This window comes from Pygocentrus nattereri, chromosome 9 (assembly GCF_015220715.1).
Source record: "Pygocentrus nattereri isolate fPygNat1 chromosome 9, fPygNat1.pri, whole genome shotgun sequence".
NCBI lineage: Eukaryota > Metazoa > Chordata > Actinopteri > Characiformes > Serrasalmidae > Pygocentrus > Pygocentrus nattereri.
In genome coordinates, this window is record NC_051219.1 from 10,414,020 (window position 1) to 10,439,364 (window position 25,345).

Genomic DNA, 25,345 nt, shown 5'->3' on the forward strand with positions numbered 1-25,345 from the left:
TTTCCGTCTGATTAACACCAACGCTGTTTCCTCTGCCGCTCGGTTTCCTCCTGATTAACACTGCCGCTCTGTTTCCTCCTGATTAGCGCTGCCGCTCTGTTTCCTCCTCTGATTAATGCCAACGCTGTTTCCTCCTGATTAACACTGCCACTCTGTTTCCTCCTGATTAACACTGCCGCTCTGTTTCCTCCTCTGATTAATGCCAACGCTGTTTCCTCCTGATTAACACTGCCGCTCTGTTTCCTCCTCTGATTCACACTGACGCTCTGTTTCCTCCTCTGATTCACACCGACGCTCTGTTTCCTCCTCTGATTCGCACCGACACTCTGTTTCCTCCTGAATAACACTGCCACTCTGTTTCCTCCTCTGATTAACGGCAACTCTGTTTGCTCTTGTTTAACACTGCTGCTCTGTTTCCTCCTGATTAACACTGTCGCTCTGTTTCCTCCTCTGATTAACACTGCTGCTCTGTTTCCTCCTGATTAACACTGCTGCTCTGTTTCCTCCTGATTAACACTGCCGCTCTGTTTCCTCCTCTGATTAACACTGCCGCTCTGTTTCCTCCTCTGATTAACACCGACGCTCTGTTTCCTCCTCTGATTCACACTGACGCTCTGTTTCCTCCTCTGATTCGCACCGACACTCTGTTTCCTCCTGAATAACACTGCCACTCTGTTTCCTCCTCTGATTAACGGCAACTCTGTTTGCTCTTGTTTAACACTGCTGCTCTGTTTCCTCCTGATTAACACTGCCGCTCTGTTTCCTCCTCTGATTAACACTGCTGCTCTGTTTCCTCCTCTGATTAATGCCAACGCTGTTTCCTCCTGATTAACACTGCCGCTCTGTTTCCTCCTGATTAACACTGCCGCTCTGTTTCCTCCTCTGATTAACACTGCCACTCTGTTTCCTCCTCTGATTAACGGCAACTCTGTTTCCTCTTGTTTAACAATGCCGCTCTGTGTCCTCCTGATTAACACTGTCGCTCTGTTTCCTCCTGATTAACGCTGCCGCTCTGTTTCCTCCTCTGATTAATGCCAACGCTGTTTCCTCCTGATTAACACTGCCGCTCTGTTTCCTCCTCTGATTAACACTGCCGCTCTGTTTCCTCCTCTGATTCGCACCGACGCTGTTTCCTCCTCTGATTCGCACCGACGCTCTGTTTCCTCCTCTGATTCGCACCGACGCTCCGTTTCCTCCTCTGATTCACACCGACGCTCTGTTTCCTCCTGATTAAAACTAACGCACTGTTTCCTCCTCTGATCAACACTGATGCTCTGTTTCCTCCTCTGATTCACACTGACACTCTGTTTACAGTCTAAGGGGGATAGAAATGTGTATGTTCTTGGTTACTCAGCTATGCTTTAAGTGGTAAACCGCAGCCTCACAGCTCTGTTGGGCTCGGAAGAGCTTGTCTTTGTGCTGCTCACAAACACACTAATGAAAACTGACATTATCACTTTCATCTGTTTCTTTATGTCTTTCCCGGTCTTGTCTTTTTTCATGACTCTAAGAATGCCTTTGGAAAGTGTTAATCAGTGTCTTGAAAGTATAAACAAACTCTCATTGGGATGGCTTGTAAAAATGGATCAAAATAAACATTGCAGAAATTTCAGCTGTGATAACTGTTTGCACTGAGCTTATGGTCATTACATAGTGCTTTTTTATTGTTGTTGAAGCTTTGGAAAGACTATATTTAAAGCCTGTGGGAGCTAGTAGTGGGAAAAACAATTCACAGATTTCCTCTTTCTTTTCTCCTCCTCTTCTAGAGCATGTGTGCTCCATCCTGGCGTCCATGCTGAGGAACCTGAAGGGACAGCAGAGAAGCCGCCTGCTCAGCAAGTTCACAGAGAACGACTGTGAGAAGGTAGACGGCAAGCATGTTGTGTAGCCTTCTTTTCCTTATGTGATGCTCATGTTAAGATTGTGCCAGGTTTAAATTGCCCACATTCTGCATTTTTCTAGTATTTTAACTTATTTCCCCCTGAAGTCCACTATTCTGATTAGTTGACCCCTTCAGAAGTGCCCTAGATTAGGCCTTTTTTAAGAAGCTACAAACTATCTGCAGTAACAACACTCCTTATGACTTCACCATGAGTCTGTGGGCTAAACTTAAATAGGTTAAATAGGTGGTCATATGTAGACTACCATTCAAAAGTTTGGGGTTGTTTGCTATTTTATCTACTTACTTAATAACAAACTGTTCACCAAAAGGCATTTTTAGAAATTTCATATCAATATGAAATTTTCATATTCAGGTATTCTGTAAACAAAAGTGAATAACATGACATTTTTAAATAATATGCTACTATTATTTGTTTACATTTTTAAATGAACTTCCCTGAGATTTGATATTCACTTTAGAAATATGAATTCTTGATATTAATTTTATTATAACTTCTCAGTGCTGGCTTTCTCAGTCATTTTAGAATCTTCTACAGCTCTGTTCATCACTCTGGACACATTTCCTAATTTTTATTTACAACTTTATGTTCTTTATGTATCTACTACATATTTGAAACCTGCGATGTTGCACAGGATGAGCATATTAAAATCATTTTAGATGCAACCAGATTGGTTTTAAGTGGTTGAAAACGGTGATTCCCAACATCTGATCGACAATTCTAAACTATTGAGCACTTGTGTAAATATGTTCATGGTTGTGACTTCACTGTGTGGATTAAAATGTATGTTCTGGAATATTAAAATGTTTACATCATACAGTAAGCTATTTTAATTAAAAAAAAAAAAAAAACAGGAAAACTAAGAAATGTCTGTTTTATATCTACATTACGTGGGCTGTTTAATTGTAAAGGCTCTTCAGACTGAAAGCTCTTGGACATAAATGGAAAACTAATGAAGCTTCTGCTTCCAAAAATCTGCTGCTGCTGTTCATAAGACGTGCCACGTTTGTGGGAGGGAAATGTTTGAATCAGCACAGTTTCCTGTTTGATCAGTAGAAATGCAGTGATTTGCAAATGTAAACGCCGCCATCTTCATAGAGTTTTTGAACTTGGATTGAACGTGGACAGTACAGGACTTTCCAAAAAAAAGCCATTTCAAAAAGAACGGCAGGGATCCAGGCACACACGCTGGCTGAATGGAGCTCAAGGTGCCTGCAGCCGAGCCTGGTGTGAGAATAATCAGCTAAGTTTAAAATTGGGCCAGATACTCCCGAGGGTCTGAGCTTGAGTGGTTTTATTTGTGTGTGTGTGTGTTTGTGTGCGTGTGTGTGTGCGCTTGCATGCCTGGTTTCGTAAAATGCGTGCATGTGTGTGTCCCTCTGCAGGTGGACCGACTGATGGAGCTGCATTTTAAGTACCTGGAAGCCGTTCAGCTCGCTGACAGGAGGATTGAAGGAGAGAAGCACGTAAGAACACGCACACATATGCTTATTTACACACACACACACACACACACACACACACACACACACACACACACACACACACACACACACACACACACACACACGTTCAGCTCACCTTGCTGGGCTGGAGGTCAGATCAGAGTGATGGGGGCGACACAGATGTGGAGATGACAGAAGCTCACGTCACCCCACTCAGCACCAGAGCATGACTTTGACATTTCTCGCTGCCTCTCTCCATTGACCTCTCACTGTACATCTCTATGCACTATTGGAGGCGGACTAGCTTTACCAGAGGAGTTGGTGGATGTCATTTCTGTGAGATCTGGCGAGCCGATCGGTACTGGATGAAGAACCTTTGTAAATTCTTACAGTTGTACTGTATTGAAAGGCCATAGGCCATGCATTGCACCACAGGCCGCATTCAATAACAGTAACAGCACACAGCATGACTGCGTCTATAAGTGGGTTTTGTCATTTCATTGATGGACTGGAACAGGAGTAATATACTGAAGGAGCTCCAGGTTTAGCCAGTTACAGAGGACTGTCCACTTAATGATTAATGTTAGAACTGCAAAACAAACTCTTCAGTTATTACTGTCAAACAGTAAAAACTACACACCTCAGATTCACACTGGCTTAAAACCACATCACAGTTATTACTGTCAGATTGTAAAAACACACTGCAGATTCATACTGGATTAAAGTGACTACACAGTTATTACTGTTAACCTGTAAAAACTACACACACTGCAGTTTCATAATGGATTGGTATCAGATCTCATCAGTAATCTTAAATTATAGTACCTCCACAGATCAAACTAACCTAGCTCAAGGTGACAGACTACCACATTCAGCCCCAGTTGTGACACTTCATAACTGTGTGAGAGGATCTGTCTGCTTTGTGAAATCTCTTGCACACTGTGTGTCTAAGGTTTTAAGTATCCTCAGTGTTTTTCTGAGCTGAGTGTAGGTGTGCGTGTAGGACTGCCACTAAAGCATGAATGCCCCGTGGCACCGCAGGAGGAGGACTGACCACTGTTGGCCTAGATGCTGAGCAGAAGTGTAGGTGTGAGGTGAGGGAATTGTTACAGCAGAAGCAAGACTGACATCACCTGCCATCCGCTGAAATGTCCATCATCTATGAAACATCACTTGTTTAACAAGTTTGGCAAAAAATCCAGTCTAACCCCAAATGTAGTTGATGGGCCAAAAATGGTCAAAGGTGTAGACATAATTCAGGCTTTAGGATGACTGAATGGGTGACTGGCTCATAAAATGTGGCCTTATGTTCCTCAGCAAATACACAGAAATTATGCTTTTTTTTTTTTTTTTGTACATTTGCACGTTTGTCCTGTTTTTGTTCTTTGTAGAGGAATTTAACTGATTTCAAATGTCATTCTACAGATATTAGAGGTCTGAGCGGGACTGTTTTTTCAGTCCCATCCCTGCCCGGTTCCGCAAGCTTTTATCACGTTTCCACCTGCAACCAAAATGTTTTGTCCCGCTCCCGCCTGCGGAGTTCCGTCAAGGCAAACTGACATCCAATGTCTGACCCACTCTATTCACAAATGCATCCTCTGCTGAAAACACCGTAGTCATGATTGTTCACGCGATTGGTTGCTTTGCAACGCTTTAGAATGACTTCGTATATTTGAATTGTTTTACTGGTGTCATTTTATATTATTTAGTGTGCTTCATCCTGCTCCTACCTGCAGTAGGCTGGTTTCCTGCCCGCTCCCATGCGCAACACTGAAAATAGTCCTGCGCTGCAACATATTGTCACAGATCCCGTGCAAGTTCAGGCCTCTACTGCATATTAGAGTAAACACAGCAGCACTGGTGGCTCTTAAGGGCCCGTCACCCAATATGCAAGTTATTTTTTGTCACCAGACTTCTGTTTTTAAGGCCTCTGTAGTACTGACTCTTCACTGGAACACACGGGTCTCTGTTTAAAGTCTCCGTCAGAGTGACTGTCGTAGCTGTAAAAGATCGGACGTCGGAGGTCGCTGGCCCAGATTTCACCCTGCACTGGTGGTTCTGCTGAGCCCGCAGTGTTGTCTAATAGTTTGAATGTACAAATTCTGCAGAAAGCCCGTTCAGCTTGTGCCGGCTCGTCTTGCCCCCCGTGACTGAATGGGCGGATGGGTCAGTCCCCCTGAAGATGAGAAGTGCCATTGAATTATTCCACGCTGTTGGGTAATTTATTGCTGTGGGGACGCGTTTTCAGGCCGTATTGTTAAATAATCAGGCGGATTGTGTTCTCGCCTGTGTTCCTCTTCGCTGTTATTGCTGCTGACAGGTTCTGCTGCAGAGCCATTACGGTTCTGTCTCCATCTACTGCAGCCTGATTACATTAGACTGAGCCTTTATACAGCACACACAACACTATCTCACTGTCTCTCTTTTGCTATCTTTTTCTCACTCTTTCTTTCTCTTACTCTCTCTCTTTCCCACGCTCTTGCTCTCTCTCGCCCTCACTTTCTTGCTGTCTTTCTTCCACTCTGTCTTGTTTTCTCTGTTATCTCTCTGTCTGCTATAGCTCTATCTCTATCTCCCTCTCTCGCTCTCCTGTATCACTCTCTCTTTGCTATCTCTCTCTGTCTCCTATGTCACTCTTTCTCTTCTCTCTTTCTTTCTGTCTCTGTCTCTCTCTTTCTCCCCTTTCTTTCTGCCCTTCTCTCCTCCATTCACCCCCGTCCATTGCACTCACGTTCTCACTCTCTCTCTCTCTCTTGCTCTCTTTTTCTCACTCTTTCTTTCTCTTACTCTTTCCCATGCTCTTGGTCTCTCGCCCTCACTCTTTTTTGTTGTCTATTTCTCTCTCTCTCTCTCTCTCTCTCTCTCTCTCTCTCTCTCTCTCTCTCTCTCTCTCTCACTTTATCTTTCCTGCGCACTTCGTTTCTGTCTCAGTCTTCCTTATGCTGTCTTTCTCTCTCTCTACCTTGTGCACTCTCTCGTTCTTTGTTTCTTTCTTTATTGTTCATATCTGTTTTGTCTCTTCCTAACCGAGGCAGTAAAAGGTGATACAGGTCGTGTTCATGTGTAGTGGCTATATGGTGTGTGTGTGTGTGTGTGTGTGTGTGTGTGTGTGTGTGTGTGTGTGTGTGTGTGTGTGTGTGTGTGTGTGTGTGTGTGTGTGTACTGCAGAGATTGAGTGTGTACTGCAGTGATCCCTCAGCTGTGTGCTGAGGGATTGATGAAGCGGTAAGATCAGGGCTTATAGAACCTCCTGCTCATCCAGTGATGTGAAGCTTGTGTGAATGTGTGTTCACCAGGCTTAACATGGTCCTGTTCTTGTTCCATCCTCTGAATAGACCGTTTCCTCTGAAGTCGACTCTGTTTTTATGTTTACATTTTTTTTTACTGTTATTAAAACGGCCTCTGTGCTTTAGGATGGTCTCGGGCCAAACGCTGTTAAGCAAAGTTGCTGTGAGTACTATAAAAATCCATCACCCGCAGCAGGGATGGTGTTTCAGCAAGCCAGGAGTTTATCACCGTCACTTGTTCCTTTCAGGTTGTGCCTTTTCCTTTACAGGCTGATGACAGTCACAAATTCTCCTCTGTCCTGTTTCCTTCCATTTAACACAATGCGCTCTGCAGCAGCACGTAGACTATAGGACAGATGAATGGAAGAAGCGCTGACTTTGTAAAAATAAACATGAACATTTTACTTTTTCTGAGAAATGTCAGGAATTTGCAACAATGATACTGAGTGTCTGCAGCAGATGTAACTACCAAATAATTCTTGCAAATTTTCATCATTGTAAACCGCATAGTCATTATATAAGATTGATTGATTGGTTGGTTGATTGATTGATTGATTGACTTACGTTAATTAGCTGTCAAGAAATCAGTTTTGGTCTTATTTTTTTCTTTTCTTTACAAAAAACATAATTTCCCAACTCTGTCCATTCTGTTTTCTCAGATAACGACCATCAACTCCCTCTTTGTGACAGTATCCAGAGTCCAGTGTGCTTTACACCACTCTAGCCGACACTTGGCATTGCACATAGTGATCTTAAGCTGATGAGCTGCTGCTCAGCCATGGAAACCCATTTCCTGAAACTCCTGACGCACATTTGTGCGGATGTTGCACAAATGTTCCAGAGGCTCTTTGGAGCTAGTGAATGCAACAGAGGATAGGCTCTATTAACATGCTTAGGTACTCCAGCACTTTGCTGGAGCCAGGTGTATGAGTTTGCATGGTCTACCACGTTGTGGCTGAGACGTTCTTGCTTCTAGATGCTTCCATCTCGCAATAATAGCACAAAGTCCCAAACTGACTTGCATCAAAGGTAGCAACCTATGACCGCACCATATTTAAAGTCCCTGAGCTCTTCAGTACGACCCATTGTACTGCCAGTGTTTACCTGTGAAGATTGCATGGCTGTATCGTCACTGTCAGCCAAAACCTTGTGTCTCCAAGAAGGTAATTTTAGAGAAGACGGAGAAAGCTTTACCTTTGGATGGCAGTTAAGGGAACCAGAGGTTACCCCCCCATTACTTATTGGCCTGATTTTGAAATGATTGATATGATTTTATACACCTGTGAGCAAAGTGCATGGCTGAAACACTTGGATTCAAGTAGGAGGAGTGTCCAGATTCTTTTGGCTATATAATGTAACTTCAAGGGCTGTTTAGTGTCCGTATAGACAATTTTAAATATTGTCTAAATATTCCTAAAAGCATTTTTTTTGTCCCTCATATTGCATTGAATGCTGCAGACTCAAATGACACTCTTCAGTTTTCAAAACTTGAAAATCGGTGCTTCCTTCCAGTCCTCTGCTTTTGTCCTGTGCTGTGCACCACAAGTGAAACTTTTTTTTTTTCTTTTCTTTTCTTATGCTTTTATATTTGGATGCTGTTAGTGTATAAGAAAAGTGCTGACAGCAGGACTATGGTTAATTTTAGTCTCCAGGAGACGGAGAGCAGTGCAGGTTTCACAACATTTCCCCTCTGTCATATTAAATACCTGCAATTCTCCAACACAAAGTGACTAAAAATTGCTCCCTGTGCCCCCAAACCCCCCAACCCCCGGCCCTGCTGGGTGTAATTGACTCACTGAGTCCCTGTTCTACGGCTTGCCTTTTCCATCTCCATCTCTCTCCAGTAATTAGTGTGTGTTCACTCCCTGAGGTTCATATAAGCTTTATGCAACTATTTTGATTCCCTGTAGCCCATTAGAAGCCAGAGCAAGGAGCAGGCCTTGATCGAAAAGAGCAGGAATACAACATCATAACTTGCCTCGAGGTCTCCTGAGAAGAACATACAGATTTTCAGTTTTTTTTGATTCTCAGATTTCTGAGTTGAAGAAGTGCCGGCGTAATGCGATCTGATGGTCCATAATCATCTGAGCCTACAGAGTGATTTTTCAGCCTTTAGCCATTTTCCCCTTCATACAAGAAGGACACAAGGCAGCCACCTCCACTAAACTGCATGATTTGATTTTTAAAGTGGAAAAAATCAAATTTAGCCAAATTTACTCCCTTACACTTAGTCAGCCAGGCAGTGTTTGGTTTCCTTACGTTTTGCACTGGAGCTACGTGGCTAATGTAGCTAACAAATAATAATGGATGCTGATTCCCCACCAAGTCATTACGCATTTGCCACAGTGTTGATTGGTTAGACTCGCTTATGTGGTTTCAAGCATTATATGATGCACTATTATCCTTAAAAATGGACAAAAGAACGAAGACAACTCAGCGGCTCACCTCTACGTGTTTATAAATAGTCATAAAAATGTGTAAGACAAAAGCTGTTTGTAGTGGTATTAATAATCGTCGTAGTAGTAGTAATAATAATAATAATAATAAAGTGCAGATAATGGTTTATAGCACCTTTTCTTACATTGAAATGCAGCTCAGAGTACAAATTTGTAAATACATGGACAGATTGTTAAAAAGGACCAGTAATTATAACAATGTCTAAAAAAGAAAACGAACAAAAATAATACATAATCATAAGCTTTAATTTTTTGTTTTCATATTTAAAAAAAAAGTAGCATTGCTGAGTCAGGAGGAAAAAACAGGCTAAAATATAATACATATTTTTAAGTCTAATATTTTAAAAAGCTATACTGTTTAAGAGGCTTGATGATTAGGTCTCAAATGCAAGATCAGCATCATACTGATGAAGATATGATGATGATAGTAGAACATTCATGTAAACTAAGCTAAACAAAAAAAAATATATGTGTAAATTGGACGTTCTAAATCTCCAGGTAGTCCTCAGTTCTGCATAGGATTCCCCTCATCCCTGTACAGAGGCGTGTGCCGCTGGCAGTCGGGCTCGTGTTGCTGCGAGGCTGTTTGGAGGCGGGGTTTTATTGGAGGAAGTGGTTTAGAGGAGAGGAGAGGAGCAGCCAGGCTCGGCAGGGCCGCAGCAGCCCGTGACGGACGCTCCTGCTGTCTCTCTGCTGCTCCCAGACACTTCCTTTTGTGTTCTCCTGCCTGTGTGCAACTTGTTTCCCACGCCATGCTCCAGCACCTCTCCCTCGCTCCCACATACAGACGCTGTATTTCCGCCTGAAAAGGCGGCCGTTCCCAGGAGGGAGGGCCATGTCACTCACAGCAATTACGGTGTGCAAAAAATGCCAACTGTCGTGTTCCCTTCAGGCTAGTGCTCCAGGTGCTGAAGAAACGCTGGCAGCACCGGCAACAGGGAGCAATTTTAGGTGGGACCTAAGACGGTTACCCTTGAGCCCTTACTTCTGATTGTATCCTAACCTTCCACATACGGGTGCGGTTTACCCCGGTCTCTTTTGTCACTTAGATTTAGTTTTCATTTTAGACAGTGTTGTATTCCGGGTTGCCAGGTTTGGGATTTTCAAACATTTGTGAGTAAGAAGAAAATGGAGAAGGCAAGAATAGATTGTTCATAACCTGAACGGTCAGAATGAACGTTACTAATATAGGCTACATGGGAAGTAAAGGGAAGAGAACATTTCAGAAACTATGCAGTTGTTGCAGTGATTCAGGTGAGAATCTCTTCATCGCAGCTGTGTTGTCACTAGAGTTCAATTAGAGAACGAATCTTTCATTACTTGCAGTTGTTATTGCTTTCCTGTATATAGCTATATATAGCTTGGCCTGTCACAGTCATACAATTTTAGGTGCTGATTAATTGCCATATAAATTGCATTTAACAGCTTATTTTCTGTTAATTTTAGGTAGCTATTAAAATGCAAGCCTAAAGTTTTTGCATAGCTGTCATACTATTTAATTCAGTTCAAGTTTATTTGTATAGCGCTTTTTACAACAATGTTGTCACAAAGCAGCTTTACAGAAGTTTGAAAACACACAGTTACAACATATTTACCCCAGTGAGCAAGTCAGAGGCGATGGTGGCGAGGAAAAACTCCCTCAGTCTGGAGGAAGAAACCTTGGGAGGAACCAAGACTCACAAGGGGAGACCCATCCTCCTCTGGTTAAACAGTGTTTACAATTTAGAAATAAAATAAAACCAAATGAAAGCCAAGAGGATCTCTGTTTGAAGACTGGATGGTAAAGCTTTAGAAACTGCACTGGTAGAGGCGGTCTCTGACTGAGGCGGTCTCTGACTGAGGCGGTCTCTGACTGAGGCGGTCTCTGACTGAGGCGGTCTCTGAGTGGGAGTGAGCTGAAACAGCCTCATCCTATCTCAATGCTAGTACAACTGAATGGCACAGTGAGGGAACTGAGGGTGTTGCAGTTGGCACAAGTGAACAGGAGAGCGGGTTGGTGATGGTGAGGAGGAGGCCCTGATGGTCAGTCTTCAGTCTTCTTTAACTGTTTGTGCTTAATGGCTTCCAGCTTGCCCAGCTTGGTATTGTCGTGTAATGGGTGAGATCTAGCTAGTGAGTTGGAATCGACCGTGACTACATCCATCCACCCACACACATGCACATTTGGCAGGCGAATGTAGCATTAGGGGTCTTGCATTGCTTGCCTGGGTGGGGAATCAAACCCCGATCTATGAGCAGAGATGTTAACCACTAGGCTATAGCAACCACGAGTCATTGCGATTAGCTTATATAATTGCAATCAGCTCAAATAATTATGATGCGATATGATGTAGGTGCAATAATTATGACATTCTCTCATCATAAAACTTTGGAAGTTTAAAACTGTATTGTTGTGTTTTGTCAGCAACATGTTTTGGGCTATTCCAGGCAGTTTTGTGCAAGTTTTGTGAAGTGCACAGATTGGACTGGAAATCTTGCCCAAACCTGTCTACCTTGACCTTCATCTACAGGGCGGGCAAAGACCTCCACTGACCCTGCCCTTATTGACCATCATGGGTGGTGTAGTTTGAGCGTACACCATTAAGCTGCACTTGGAATACTGTAGTGAACGCTTGTTTTTCTTGTTCACCTCCTTTATTTTATATGTTGCTGTCAGTCCAGATGCTGTGGGCCTGTTTGTTATTCTGTATGGGACTCTATCCACAACAGTAAGAAGTTGCATGCAGGTGTGCATGCAGTGTGGTCGGTTAGTTGCGCCTGTGTTGAGCAACAGCTCGTGACAAGCGAGGAGATGTTGGTTGCTGTTGGCGTTAAATGATGGAGTGTCTTTACGCCTCCAGCAGCTTTGTTTTGGCCTTACAGTACCTCCACAAGCTTTCTAATGGTGATGAATTCCTGTTCAGAGAGTATTGACAAGGTTGAGATATTGACTTATGGACTTGGTGTTTAAGATTGATGCATATAGCTGTATGTGTCCCTCCACACCATTTAAGTCCCAAACTGATGATCAGTAGAGAGATTGGACCTGAAGGCTGCTGTAACTTGGCTGCATTTAAAATTAACTAGAGATTTTTTCCACTCTCACTTTTTCTGCTCTCTTTCCACAGTATATTGTCCTCTGAATCTGGTTAAAGGGTTTTTTTACACACATTTTGGAGCCACAAAATATAGAAAAATAAAATATTTATTTGCAGTTAACTGATTTAATCTCAAAGAGCAGAACGTTTTATAAAGAAAGCAGTATGTAGATTTAATGTCCTTTCTGTGGTATTGGAGCATTCCAGATTGGCCATGACCTGCGTTATTACATTCATATTTAAAATGTACTTATTTTATACAGTGCAGAAGTCAAAGACCAACCTTTTATGTATATCATTTTCAGTTAAAACAGTAACAGTACAGATCGTCGCATCAGTATTTATTGCATCAGCTCTTTACCTTTTTTTTTTTTTTTTTTATAGCTTTCTTCTTTTCCGGATTTGATTTCAGGTTTTCAATGAAATCCGATGTTTTTCCACACATCCAAGGTCCAGAAGCTGTTTTAGCACTTTCTGTATCTCACGATCCAAATAATCCCAGACACATTCAGTGATGAGGTCTGGACTCTAGGTTGGCCAGTCTATTGTTCTGAGAGCACCAGCAACTTTCTTTGTTTGATTTGCAGTTTTTCGTCTTCTGTGTTTGATGGGTCTCCTGTTCTCAGTGAGGTTCTTCTTGAACAGCTACACGGCCTTTCAGACCCATAGTGCCAGGTCGTGTTCTCACAGTGGAAGGATGGACAGAAACACTTGTGGATGTTTTCAGATCTGAAGCAGCTTGACTTTCTCCTCTCTCTCAAAGATGAAAGCTTTAAGTGCTGTTTATCTGATGGGGTCAGTGTTGGTGGTCTACAGGTCTTGCACAGTTGTTAGGAGTCTTATTTTCTCTGTGTTCTTGATTTTTCAAAGCTCCTTTGGTCGCTTATCTTTTTCCCCCTCGTAATCTCCTAATGTTCCTGATGTTCTCAGAAATGAACAACCTGTTCTTATTAACTGTTTGGGCTAAATGAAAATTGGGCTCTGATGTTTGAATAGTATCTGTAGATGGTTATTTGGGGGCATTTTTGACCCAGTGCTTGTTTTAATGCTTGAGAAATGATGACCATGAGGGCATTTTTGCTTTTGCCCCTTGTTATTTCTGACACTGATGTCATTTGTTAGTTGTTACTGTGATATCAACGACACTGATATAGCAGAAAACTCGATATTCAAATGAGTCTCGAACATGTTGTTTGTACTATTTTCTAAGCAATTCTCTGACATTTTACAGTGGGTTTGAAAGTGTTTCATGGAATCCAACCCAGTGCAGCTGAGCTAATAAAATAATTCAGGCCAGTCTGTAACCATAGTACATGAGGGATTCACCAGTGTTTATAGTATAGGTGAATATTCCAAGGCATCACTTTTTCGTTTTCCTAACCAGGGTGGGTGTGTGTGTGTGTGTGATGTTTTCCAGGAGATGGTACGGCGAGGCGAAATTCTAGATGACTCGATGGAGGATGAGTTTTACTTGCGGCGTTTAGATGCTGGACTCTTCGTCTTACAGCTCATCTGCTACATCATGGTGGAGATCAGCAATGCTGGAATCTCACAGGTACACATGCTCTTTGAGGGACTGCAACCATCTCCCACTCATACAGACTGATTATAGTTCATGAGAAAGATCGTCTGAACGCAGTAGCAGTGTGCAGGACATTGAGTGTTCTGCTTTTGCAGTCAAAGCTTTGGCCAAATTGTGTGAAATTTGTTATATAGTAATTGTCCTCTAAAATTTACAGATAACTGCTAAATTTATTTTTCCCCTTTAGAGGATGTGTTATTTTCACTTAGAAAACAACAAAAGGTCAGAAATTAGTCCGGTTGTGTTCAAACTTTTGCATACGACTGTAAGTAAAGATGGGTGTGGATATTAGAAGATACAGAATTCCAACCTGATCTTTTTATTCATTTATTTCGTCAAGCATTCAAATATGCTTAGTGTAATTTGGAATCAGGTCAAGCAAAATGGCCACATCTAAGATGATATATATATATATTATCGGAATTCCAAACAAAAACATTAACAAGGACACAGTGTCGGTGATTTGAAGCCCAGCTCTTAAGAAGAGCACCAGAAACTACTTGGCACTTTTGGAGAACCTGTGTGGAGAATCTTGTCCTGCTAAATGTGAGTGATATGGATGGATGGATGGAGTTGTGGTTCTGTAGATCATCTAGTTGTGTGTAACATCCATCACACCTAAAGTACACAGATAAATTAAAGCAATAATCATAATGTATGTTAAACCACCTTTGTTTTCTTTTTTTATTCAAGTAATATCTTGAACTGAAATGTCTGTCCGTATGTAAAACATTGCCTTCGTATATTTTGTGCCTGGATTTCTTTTAATGCTGTGTCTGTGTGTGTCTGTGTGTGTTACCCTCACAGCTGCAGCAGAGAGTGCATCAGATCCTGAACCTGAGAGGCGGTTCAGTGAAGGCCGTGCGCCACATCATGAGAGGTGAGCTGAGATTTTCTCTCTCCACTGCTGCTCGGCTCCTTCTGTCACAGTGCTTTCGCCTTCCACCTGTTCGTGGTTTCAAAAGACTTTTATTTCACAATATCTGGCACTTTAGTTAGCCTGTGTCTTTTTCCAGATTCCCTGTGATGATCATGAAATTTTCAAAATCAAAACCATTATTGGAAGATGTGTCAATATAATGTTGATCACAATGTTCTGATCTTAACTAGAGATGTGCAAAACAATTAAAGCAGCCACAGAGAAATATACTTTACAAGGGGTTTTATTATATGTTTTAGTGAAATCATTAGGTTTTCATGCTGGATGAGTAAAGGAGCCTGTCTCCACAGCTACCTGGTAAAACACTGGATGCTGATTAAAAACTCATTATTATTATTACTTCCATATGAGGTATTTATGGAGTATATAATATAATAAAATAATAATAATAAAATTTCCAATTAACATCATCTAGATTAGCTTAGTCTGTGATCAGAGACAGCCGTGCTATCTCTGCCTTCTCACAATGTCTTGGATATTTTTATATGCAAAGAATTTTCTTATGATCATCTATGGCAGTGCCTTCCATGCGTATTGGGAACCATTAGATGCTCATAATAAGCAATGCTAGTATAACTGTCCCTTTAAGACCAGATGTGTCATTTTGGAGATCTTAATTTGGATATGAGTGTGTATTCGAAACAATTTTCATACTCAAGTATCAGTTAATGAGTAGTTATTTGGTCTCTCACTGTTAAGAGAAGGATTTGGCAAAAACACTCCATGTATAGCCAGTCAGCCAAGACATGTTTGGTGTCCAAATTTGGTTTCTTTTTAGTTCAGCGCTTGAGCTCCAAGTCTAACTTGATTAACCAACACGAAGTTAAAACACCTACACTTTTCCATAAATACTTCCCCAAAATTTGTCTCTTAAACTGCATCCAGCTCTTCATTAATGTCACACGGACTGGTCAGTGTAGTTCAGGAGGACACAATATGGCTTACTGTGAAATATGATAATGGACAAAGCTCACAGCTGAATGGTCAGTCATTTTAGGACGCATACGGCAGGCAGTCGTCTACAGTGGCCACTTCCAGGCATTCAGCTACACAGTTAAGTTTAGTTCGTCTTTATTGTTGATATTGTGTCCTAAAAAGTGTCAAGTCTGCACAACTGTAATAAAGACCTGGATACAGATGGGCGGATTGAGAATTTTTTGGGGGGATGTATTTATGGAAAGGTCTTGTGTGCTTGTTAACTTCTACGGTTTGTTTCCTACATTACCCTCGTAGCTGCTGTACTAAGCTAAAGAAAGAAGCAGGTTTGGTTAGTTAAATGAGGCGAATGCTAGATCTTTGTGTCTGGCCTCCGTCTTTCTTGTATTTCCTGCTTTTGGCAGTATATTGTGTCTTTCACTGGGACAAATGTTTGTGGGTAACAATGAGCCTCGCATACATTTCTTTTCTGTCATCTGTCCATCTGTCTCGGAGATAACCATTTCTTGCTTTCTGACCATTACATAGCATTTTAGATTGTCCCAACTATTTAAATGAAATAATTTAAAGGAATTGTTAGGCCACATGGCTAATTATGCTAAAAATAAATGAAGTTATATAGCCAACACTTAAAATTACGCCAGTAGCATCATGCTAATTGATGGCTACTAGTTTCCATTCATGGTAACATGTTTAGCTGACCTGTTCCTCTAATAACGTGGATATACGTGATTCAGGTGATGTTTAGTTCAAATATGTCAAATTTCGCCAGCTGAACAGCAGATTATAGGATAGTTCCTGTTTCATGGCCTATTCTGCGCTCATGAGCAACTTCAAAAACATTTAAACCCAAGCTGCACCATAATTTGTAATAATTTTCTCACAACAACAGATTCTACAGCAGATTTGCTTTGAAGAAACGTTATGAATACCATCCTTAATTCATCTAGTCAAGCCATTATACTATATTTGAAAGATTTTGGCAGCAAATGTTGCGCTCGACACCTGTAGCATCTGGGTTGCACCTCTTTGCCCGAGTCCAAAAATTCCATTGCCACTGAAGAGAGAGATGCTGTTTTCTCTTTTGCCGCTGGTTCTGCTGCAGTATGAATGGGTGCAAATAGCCCTTCGCTGTCTGCATGTCTTCTGTGCATAATCAAGCATACAAAACATAACAGCGGCGAAGCCTTTGAACATAATTAAGTCTCCCATTTCAGTGTGCATCCTCAGAAGCAGCCTGACTGCTCCAGCGCTGATCTTTCCGTAGTGAGCGGGCTCGGACAGCTCAGTCATAAATGATTAATGAACAAGGGAAGATCTAGTATGTCCGCTGCTTAAACTGCCGGCAGACTCCAAAATGGCCGCCGGAGAAGACCAGTAATTTGTTTTCCCCATCAGGAGCGTCCGACCGCAGCACTCCAGGCGTGAGAGAGCTTTGTGAAAGTGAAAGATCGATTAGCGCGTCATGCCTTTTGAAGGAGGGCTGCATATTTGTAGTTGGCTGTTTAGCCTAATGGTTAAGTCTCTTGAACCTCATGTGGGAGAATAGGGTTCAGTGCTGTTCTGTCATCGCAGCTCTTAACAATGTGTCTATTAGGGAAACTCATTGTGATAACAAACAAAAGACCATTTGTCATGCAGCCTACTTTGAAGTAATTCAATGCATATTGAATTTTGTTGGTTTGGTTATTTTGGATGACTTTCTTTTTCCCCCTCTTGTCTTTCAACTGTACTATTTTGTTTTTATACTTACCCAATTTTCTCTCCTACATTGTCAATGCCAGCTTCATTAGCTGGCTAAAGGCCAATACACTGACGGCACAAACACAAATATTTGAATGTTTTTAGTTGTCCTTAGAACGTTCTAACATGATGCTACCAAGCTCAGAGGAGAAAGGCTAGGTAATATTTTGGCCACTACACCTTTTCAGACTACTTTTTGATTGTCACTGAACAGCTCAACAGGCTTGGAGGAGAGTGCTAAATGCCTGTTTAGTGATGGCTGGAGGGGGAGGGCCATCCTACCCACCCAGAGAGAGCGAGGCCAATTATGCTGTCTTGGATTTGGCTGGGGTTTTTTTTTATCAAACTCCTGGTCTCCTGAGAGTAGGACTTAAGACGGTTGCCACGCCCTATTATTTATTTCAGAAATCTTTTAGTTTATTGATCTCAGATGGACTTGAAAAGCATAACCTGATCCTTTAAACGGAAGTTAAATGCAGTACAAAATTGTAAATTTGTTCATTCATCCTTCTTATCAAGTGTGAACATCCCTTGAGTTTCAGTGTGCGGAAGATATTCGAAAATAGCTCAGATATTACAGAAAACACATTTCTGTGGTGTAAAACGATAAAGCATTGTCACTTTTCATCTCTGATGAAAGCGTGTGCTGAAATTCTTTGACGTTTCTTTTAACCTTTTGGCCACAGCGTTGATATAATAGAGGCTTCTTTCCCAGCCAATGCACAGCCTTGTTTTAGGGACAGTCATAGGCTGGATGTTAGGGAACCAACCTTGTGACCAGAAGGTTGCTGGTCCAATCCCCTGAACCGACAGTCAGTGACTGAGATGCCCTTGAGCAAGACACCCAACCCCCAACTGCTCCCCGGGGGCTGTGGATAGGGCTGCCCACCACTCTGGGCAAGTGTGCTCACTGCCCCATAGTGTGTCTGTGGTGTTTGACTGCACGGATAGGTTAAATGCGGAGATGAAATATTCACATTGTGGGACAGATGAGGGTCTCTTAATCTTCTTAATTTTCTGAAGAGCATGCAAGCGAATTATTGTATGTTTTGAACCCAAGTTAGAGCACTTTAATTAGACACTCTGTTACCTCCACCGGTATCACACTTTTCTGCAAATTCGATTAGCACTCCCAATTATTATTTGATTCTGGCTTGAACACACATACACCTTTTCACACATTGTTTCAGAGACGTGAACATGTTAGGTGTCAACTCATAATGGACTGGTCTGCGCTATTTGTGAGGACTTCCTTTTTTCTCTGTCCTGGTTGTGTTTTGGATGGTGGACCAAACAAACTTTACCAAACTCTTCTCATTAAAATGCACAATTATCCTTCCCAATCACGACCTTTGTGTCAGCTCTCTCAGGCTTTAATTGTCCTTCCTTAACTTTAACTGTCTTGTCCATTTGTCTCCACTCATGAATTTGCTTTTGTGTTCGTCATCCACCTGTTTTGAGGACGTGTTCCGTAGAATGTAGGTTGGCATAAAATGGTGTAAACCAGTCCTGCAGTTAAACTGAGTATATTTCTTTCCTTTTACACACAGACATCCATTGCCGAGATACAGTGTGAGGAAGAATACTCAGCAAATACTCTGAAATATTACAAAAATGAATTTCTGTGGCATTCACAGATGAGAGGCTATGTTAAAACGCTTTGGAGGGTGTTTTTTATTATTATATTATTACCTTTTGTCCGTCGCCTAGATGTAATAAGGGCTTTTTAATTTCTAGAAGAGTGCCATGAAAATTAATTATTGTTCTTTTTGAACCAGTATCCATAGAGCACCTTCATTAGACACTCGATTAACTTCTTTTGGTAGCACTCTCGTTGAGCATTCCCAAAAATGATTTCATTCTCTCAGCCCTGAACACAGATGAATCCTTTTTAGACATGCTCTATGATGTTTGAGGGTCAGCTGTCTTGAACATGCCTGCCCATAATGTACAATCCAAAAGTCTGAGACCACTGTGAATTTTTATTTATTTATTTTTTTTAAAACCTACAAATAAACAACTCATTCATTCATCATCTAAACCACTTCAGCTCCCCCAGGACCAGGAGAATATCTCAGTGCTCATTGGGTAGGAAAACCCCCTGGACTGGTCACCAGTTCATCACAGGGCAGACACACAGACATACACACTCAAAGCTAGGGGCAATTTAGTATCTCCAGCTGGCCTGAGTCCCTGTCTTTAGACTGTGGGAGGAAACCAACGTAGACGAACGTGCAGACTCCTCACAGAGAGGACCCTGTTTGCCTGTCCGGGGAATTGAACCCAGGCCCTTCTTACTGCGAGTCAACAAAATGAAAAAAATATTTGAAATTCTGCATCGTTTCTAGGTCCCTGTTTGAACTGAAGCAAATTCGCGAAGTTAAGTATAGTAAGTTGACTTATTCCTTCCACTGAAGCTGAAGCGTTCAGGCAACTCTGGTGGGTTTGGTCTAATGATAAGAGGCTGCGCACCATCATTAAAACAGAAGGAGCAGCGTACTGGTACCAAACACTAAGAAATTCTGAAATTCATAGAAACAATGAAAGATCCTACTTTTCACTGATTCGTAAGGAAAACCATATTTAATTAGAAAGGAATGCAAAATAGAAGCGTTTTCACCATTGATCATAGACCTTTGGACCCCTCTGTAGATCTGCATTATTTGAGGGCTTTCATTTTCATCTGTCGTGATAAACCATGTCTGTTCACTGGCTGTCACTGGACCATTCCAGATAAACAAGAGATGGGATGCTGTGGAGCTCGGAAGAGGCCAGCAGCATGACACATCCTAACCAGTAAACCTGAGACGTAGCATTTTATATCTCCATTTTAATATTAGATGTTATTTATAGGAAAGGCTCAGTGAAGAATTGATGGTACACAATTATGTTGATGGAATTGATCGGCCAAAACATGGACATAGTTTGATGTTCAAATTTTGCTTCTTTGGTTTAACGCTGGAGCTACATGGCTGTCTTTGCTAGTGAACACTAGAAGTCCGTAGTCACCCAAATCTTTTTCTAGTGTTTGTTGGCTCCAGCACTAAAGCAAAGATGGAACAATTTGACACTAATCATGTCAACATTGATTTTTTTTTTTATCTGGTTTTGGATGATGTAAGCTTCAAATGTATAGAACTCTTCTCGTCAAAAGGCACAATTAATCCATCACCTACACGGCTTGTTTCTCTCACTCTGTCTTTATTTTACTGATCTCTTCCTTTTGCTTCCACTCACGGATTTGAGAGGTGAAATCAGTGATGGCTGCTTTTGTTTCCATCCTCCTCCTCCATTTCAAGGATGTGTTTTGTGCAGGTTTATAAGGAACCACACTGGAATGGAAAGTAACATGCCTGCACTGACCCCTCTGAAGGGCTCTGAGCCCCTCAAGGTCTGCAGTCTTTCTTCTGTGTAAACTCAGAAACCTTTAAAGAAATGCAGTCATTTTCGACTGAAGCAAAGCCGTGATTTGACGCTGAATTGCAGTTTGAGGAGGTGAATAAACACGCTTTCAGGACACACTTTCCTTCACAAATGTCTTCATTTTTTCCATCCTTTTTTGTCACCTTGTGGCATTCCACACCTCCCGACATTACATGGTGGAATTTATGGCGCCGCATGATGTGCAATTTTGTCAAGTTTTAATAAAGGTTCTCTTTATTGCACCTTTTAAATGGTGGTGTGGGCGCCGCGGCTGCCTCAGTGTGGATGGCACCTTTCTCTTTCTTTCTTTCTTTCTTTCTTTCTTTTTCTTTCTTTCTTTCTTTCTTTTTCTTTCTTGCTTTCTTTCTTTCTTTTTCTTTCTCTCTTTCTTTCTTTCTTTCTTTTTCTTTCTTTCTTTCTTTCTGTCTTTCTTCCTTTCTTTCGGAGAGCAGCTTGTGTGTGGGAGGCTTGCTTTAGCAGTGGAATCGCTGCCACCGTGGTGATAAATTGAAATTTTCTCCTGCCGGATGGTAGCAGCTGTGGCCTTGAGCAGGCCTGTGGAGAGGGAGCGCTGCCAGGACACAGCTCAGCTTCACATGCAGCACACAGCAGCGAGAGAAAAGCACTGCTGGAACTTGCCCCCTTTGTTTTTGAGCTGACATTAGCCGAGGGGCATATTATGGTCAAAGGGATACTTTAACCAAAAGTGCTGCTAGTCAGTGTTGAAATGGGAGATATGACCTCCAGCGAATGAAGGCCAGAGGAATCAGTTAGCTTTGTTAGTTTCGCGAGTCCGGCTTCTGATGACTGCTGGAGAGTCTGGTGGGTTTCATCGCTCAGTTGACACCAAAAATACGCCTATGTGTTGTGCTGGTGTGAGTGGATCAGTCACAGCCGTGCTGCTGGAGATTTTAAACACCTCAGTGTCACTGCTGCGCTGAGAATCGTCCATCAACCGAACCTATCCAGCCAACCTGTGACCACTGATGAAGGACTAGAGGATGACCAACACAATTTGTGCAGCAGCAGATGAGCTGTCGTCTCTGACTTTACATCCACAAGGTGGACCGACAAGGTAGGAGTGTCTAATAGAGTGGACAGTGAGTGGACACAGTGTTTAAAAACTCCAGCAGCACTGCTGTGTCTGATCCACTCATACCAGCACAACACACACTAACACACCACCACCCTGTCAATATCACTGCAGTGCTGAGAATGACCCACCACCCAAATAGTACCTGCTCTGGTCCATGGGGGTCCACAGATGGACTACAGTCTGTAATTGTAGAACTACATAGTGCATCTTTATAGGAGTGGAGCTGATAAATTGGACAATGAGTGTAGAAACAAGGTCATAATGTTTTGCCCTGATCAATGTATATATTTGTATATACCAGGTGTGGATGTCCAGTCAGAGAAACCTATTGCCATCTTGGAGAAAAACATACCTCAGATTTTATGTGTACCATATGCACTGCATTAATATACCATCTGAATAAGTTGCTTTATGTTCAAGTGATCAGTCTTATAGGAGGTGTCCGTGCTGTGATGTACATTCTCTGTAAAGTATTTCTTTTATGCTGGAGAAAGAAACATTTGGCTTGAGGACTCATAGCATCCGCAATAGAGATAAGCAGTGTTGAATGACAGTGGGTGACTTCCAATTTAGTCTGACTTAAATGCCTTTTATTTGACAATAGTTATATGTGAAAAGAGGCGGTCACAAAGTTCCCCTCTTCCAAAGCCGGCCACGCTGCCCTGTGTGACACCTTATTTTCCGGGTCCTGATTGCTAGCATTCTGCGTGTCTGGTCAGGACGCTGTCAAAGCGATCACACTTTTTTCAGGCTGGATTTCATCAAGCAGCGCTACATCAAGCAGCACGGCATGGGTCAAGCATAGAGACCCAGCCGCTGACCCGTCAAATATAAAGACTGATTATTTATTTATTTTCCCCCCCTTTCTCTCTGTTAGCTGCAGCTTTGCAGTGCCACACTCGGGTTGGCTCTCTTGTACTCTAAATTTGCACCACAAGACATTTGCACGCGTGAAATGGCAGCATTCATTTAATTTGGTCAAAGTCCAATGGCTGAAATGAGGCCGCAGCACCTTCTGAAAGCGCTAGCTAGTCATTTTCTTAGACAACTTTAAAGGCAAATGTAAATGGTTTCAGCTGCATGCTTTTTCCACTCGTTTTCCTGGTTGCCTCTTTTAGAAAATCATTTTTTAATGGAAACATTAGATCGTGGAAAGAATCTGTTCAATTCACAGCATGTATTATCTCGCAACCGCGACATTGAGGCAGATTGTGACATCCATTTATCTGCCAACAGCTAGCAAGACTTAGTTTGAGTCTTCTGCTTTCTCACATGATTGTAGTCTGGAAGTTTCTCGCTTGTAATAATTGCTGTGAATTGTGTGTAAGACTGTGTGGGTTTGATTGGCTGATTATCCATGTTGTGTTTTGCACTAGGTGGGTGGTGTTATTTATCACAGTTCTAGTAGTAAATAATAGGCTTTCCTGCTGAAGGAGGCTTATGTTTCTCAAACCACAGAGCACACATCATATCCAACGGGCTGAGTGGCCACAGAGCTAGCTTTGTTGAATTTAATCAAGTCATCACTGTTGTTCACCAGTGCTTCTGTAGTTTAATCAAGCGTTTCGCTATGGGACAAAAGAGACCGTCAGACCCTGACTTTAAACACGTGGAGAACCTGAAGTCGGAAGCTGCTTTTATTTACTTTGTAGCTGAGAGTTTAGTGGAATTACTGGCTGGCTTGAACTTTGGCGATGTTGTAGCTAGTCAGTCAGCAGTTAGATGTTTAAAGATGTTTTTTTTTAAACTAGTGCATTTCATTTACACAACTTACTAAATGTAATAACTAGGACTGTCAAACAATTAATCATAGTAAATCACATTTGTTTGTGTAGTTTATTGAAATTAATCATATTTGTTCAAATTTTAAAGAAAGTGTGTCATTATTTGCAAAATAAACAATCCATATACACTCACCAGCCACTTTATTAGGTACTGTTCAGTTGTTTGTAATCAGCCAATCACATGGCCGCAACTCAGTGCATGTAGGCATGTAGAGGTGGTCAAGACAACTTGCTGAAGTGCAGACCGAGCATCAGAACGGGGAAGAAAGAGGATTTAAGGGACTTTGAACGTGGCGTGGTTGTTGGTGCCAGACGGGCTGGTCTGAGTATTTCAGAAACTGGTGATCTACTGGGATTTTCATGCACAACCATCTCCAGGGTTTACAGAGAACGGTCCGAAAAAGAAGAAACATCCAGTGAGCGTCAGTTGTGTGGACGAAAAAAGCCTTGTTGATGTGAGAGGTCAGAGGAGAACGGGTAGACTGGTTCCAGATGATAGAAAGGTAACAGTAAATCTTGTTACAACCAAGGAATGCAGAATACCGTCTCTGAACGCACAACATGTTGAACCTTGAAGAAGATGGGCTACAGCAGCAGAAGACCACACCGGGTGCCACTCCTGTCAGCTAAGAACAGGAAACTGAGACTACAATCCACACAGGCCCACCGAAATTGGACAATAGAAGATTGGAAAAATGTTGCCTGGTCTGAGTCTCAATTTCAGCTGCTACATTCAGATGGGAGGGTCAGAATTTGGCGTAAACAATATGAAAGCCTGGATCCATCCTGCGTTGTATCAATGGTTCAGGCAGCTGGTGGTGGTGGTATAATGGTGTGGGGGATATTTTCTTGGCACACTTTGGGCCCCTTAGTACCAATTGAGCATCGATTAAATGCTGCAGCCTACCTGAGTATTGTTGCTGACCATGTCCATCCCTTTATGACCACAGTGTACCCATCAATAGAGCACCTTTGGGATGTGGTGGAACAGGAAATTTGCAATTCGACAGATCTGCAGCAACTGCATGGTGCTGTCCTGTCAATATGGACCAAAATCTCTGAAGAATGTTTCCAACACCTTGTTGAAAGTATGCCACGAGGCAGAGGCAGAATTGAGGCAGTTCTGAAGGCAAAGGGGATCCAACCTTTTACTAGTGAGGTATACCTAATAAAGTGGCCGGTGAGTGTATCTTATTGCCTTCAATAATTCAACTTGAACAGGGGTGGCATGTTCCCAATCTGCAACTGGTTTCCTCTCACTGGCATGCCACTATGGCTGGTCTTGTTTCAGGGGGAGCTGGAGCTTTTCACTTTGCTCTGGCTTTTGTTAGTTTGTGGGTTGTGGATTCTGCCATAGTTCTCCTGTAAGAAATTGTATCACGCTGCTGAGTTGAGGCATTTATGCTGGGCAGGAAAGTCAAAGGCTTGTTTGGCCCAGTTTGTAGCAGAAAGCGCAGTGGGTTTATACTGCATGGTAGACTCCTTAGCCAAATTCTTCTATACTGTAGCCAGTCAGTTTGAGCTGGGAAGTCTAAAGTTAATGTTTTGTGATTATTGATGTTTCGCCATACATTTAATTTGCATAGTTTACATACACAAGCTTCCCGACAGATGAAAAAGTCACTTGCATTTCTTCTCTACTTCTTGGTTACAGGTCTCCTTGCCTTAATGTCAG

General features: G+C 42.1%; 1 protein-coding gene across 1 annotated transcript in view; it reads left to right on the forward strand.

Annotated features, from left to right (window-relative positions):
- ctnnbl1 (catenin, beta like 1) overlaps positions 1-25,345 on the forward strand; it is a 75,078-nt gene that overhangs the window by 44,109 nt on the left and 5,624 nt on the right. The window contains exons 12-15 of the mRNA XM_017723029.2: positions 1,767-1,864; positions 3,287-3,367; positions 13,584-13,721; positions 14,556-14,628. Coding sequence (XP_017578518.1) covers positions 1,767-1,864; positions 3,287-3,367; positions 13,584-13,721; positions 14,556-14,628 — 390 coding nt within the window. The remainder of the gene's footprint in view (positions 1-1,766; positions 1,865-3,286; positions 3,368-13,583; positions 13,722-14,555; positions 14,629-25,345) is intronic.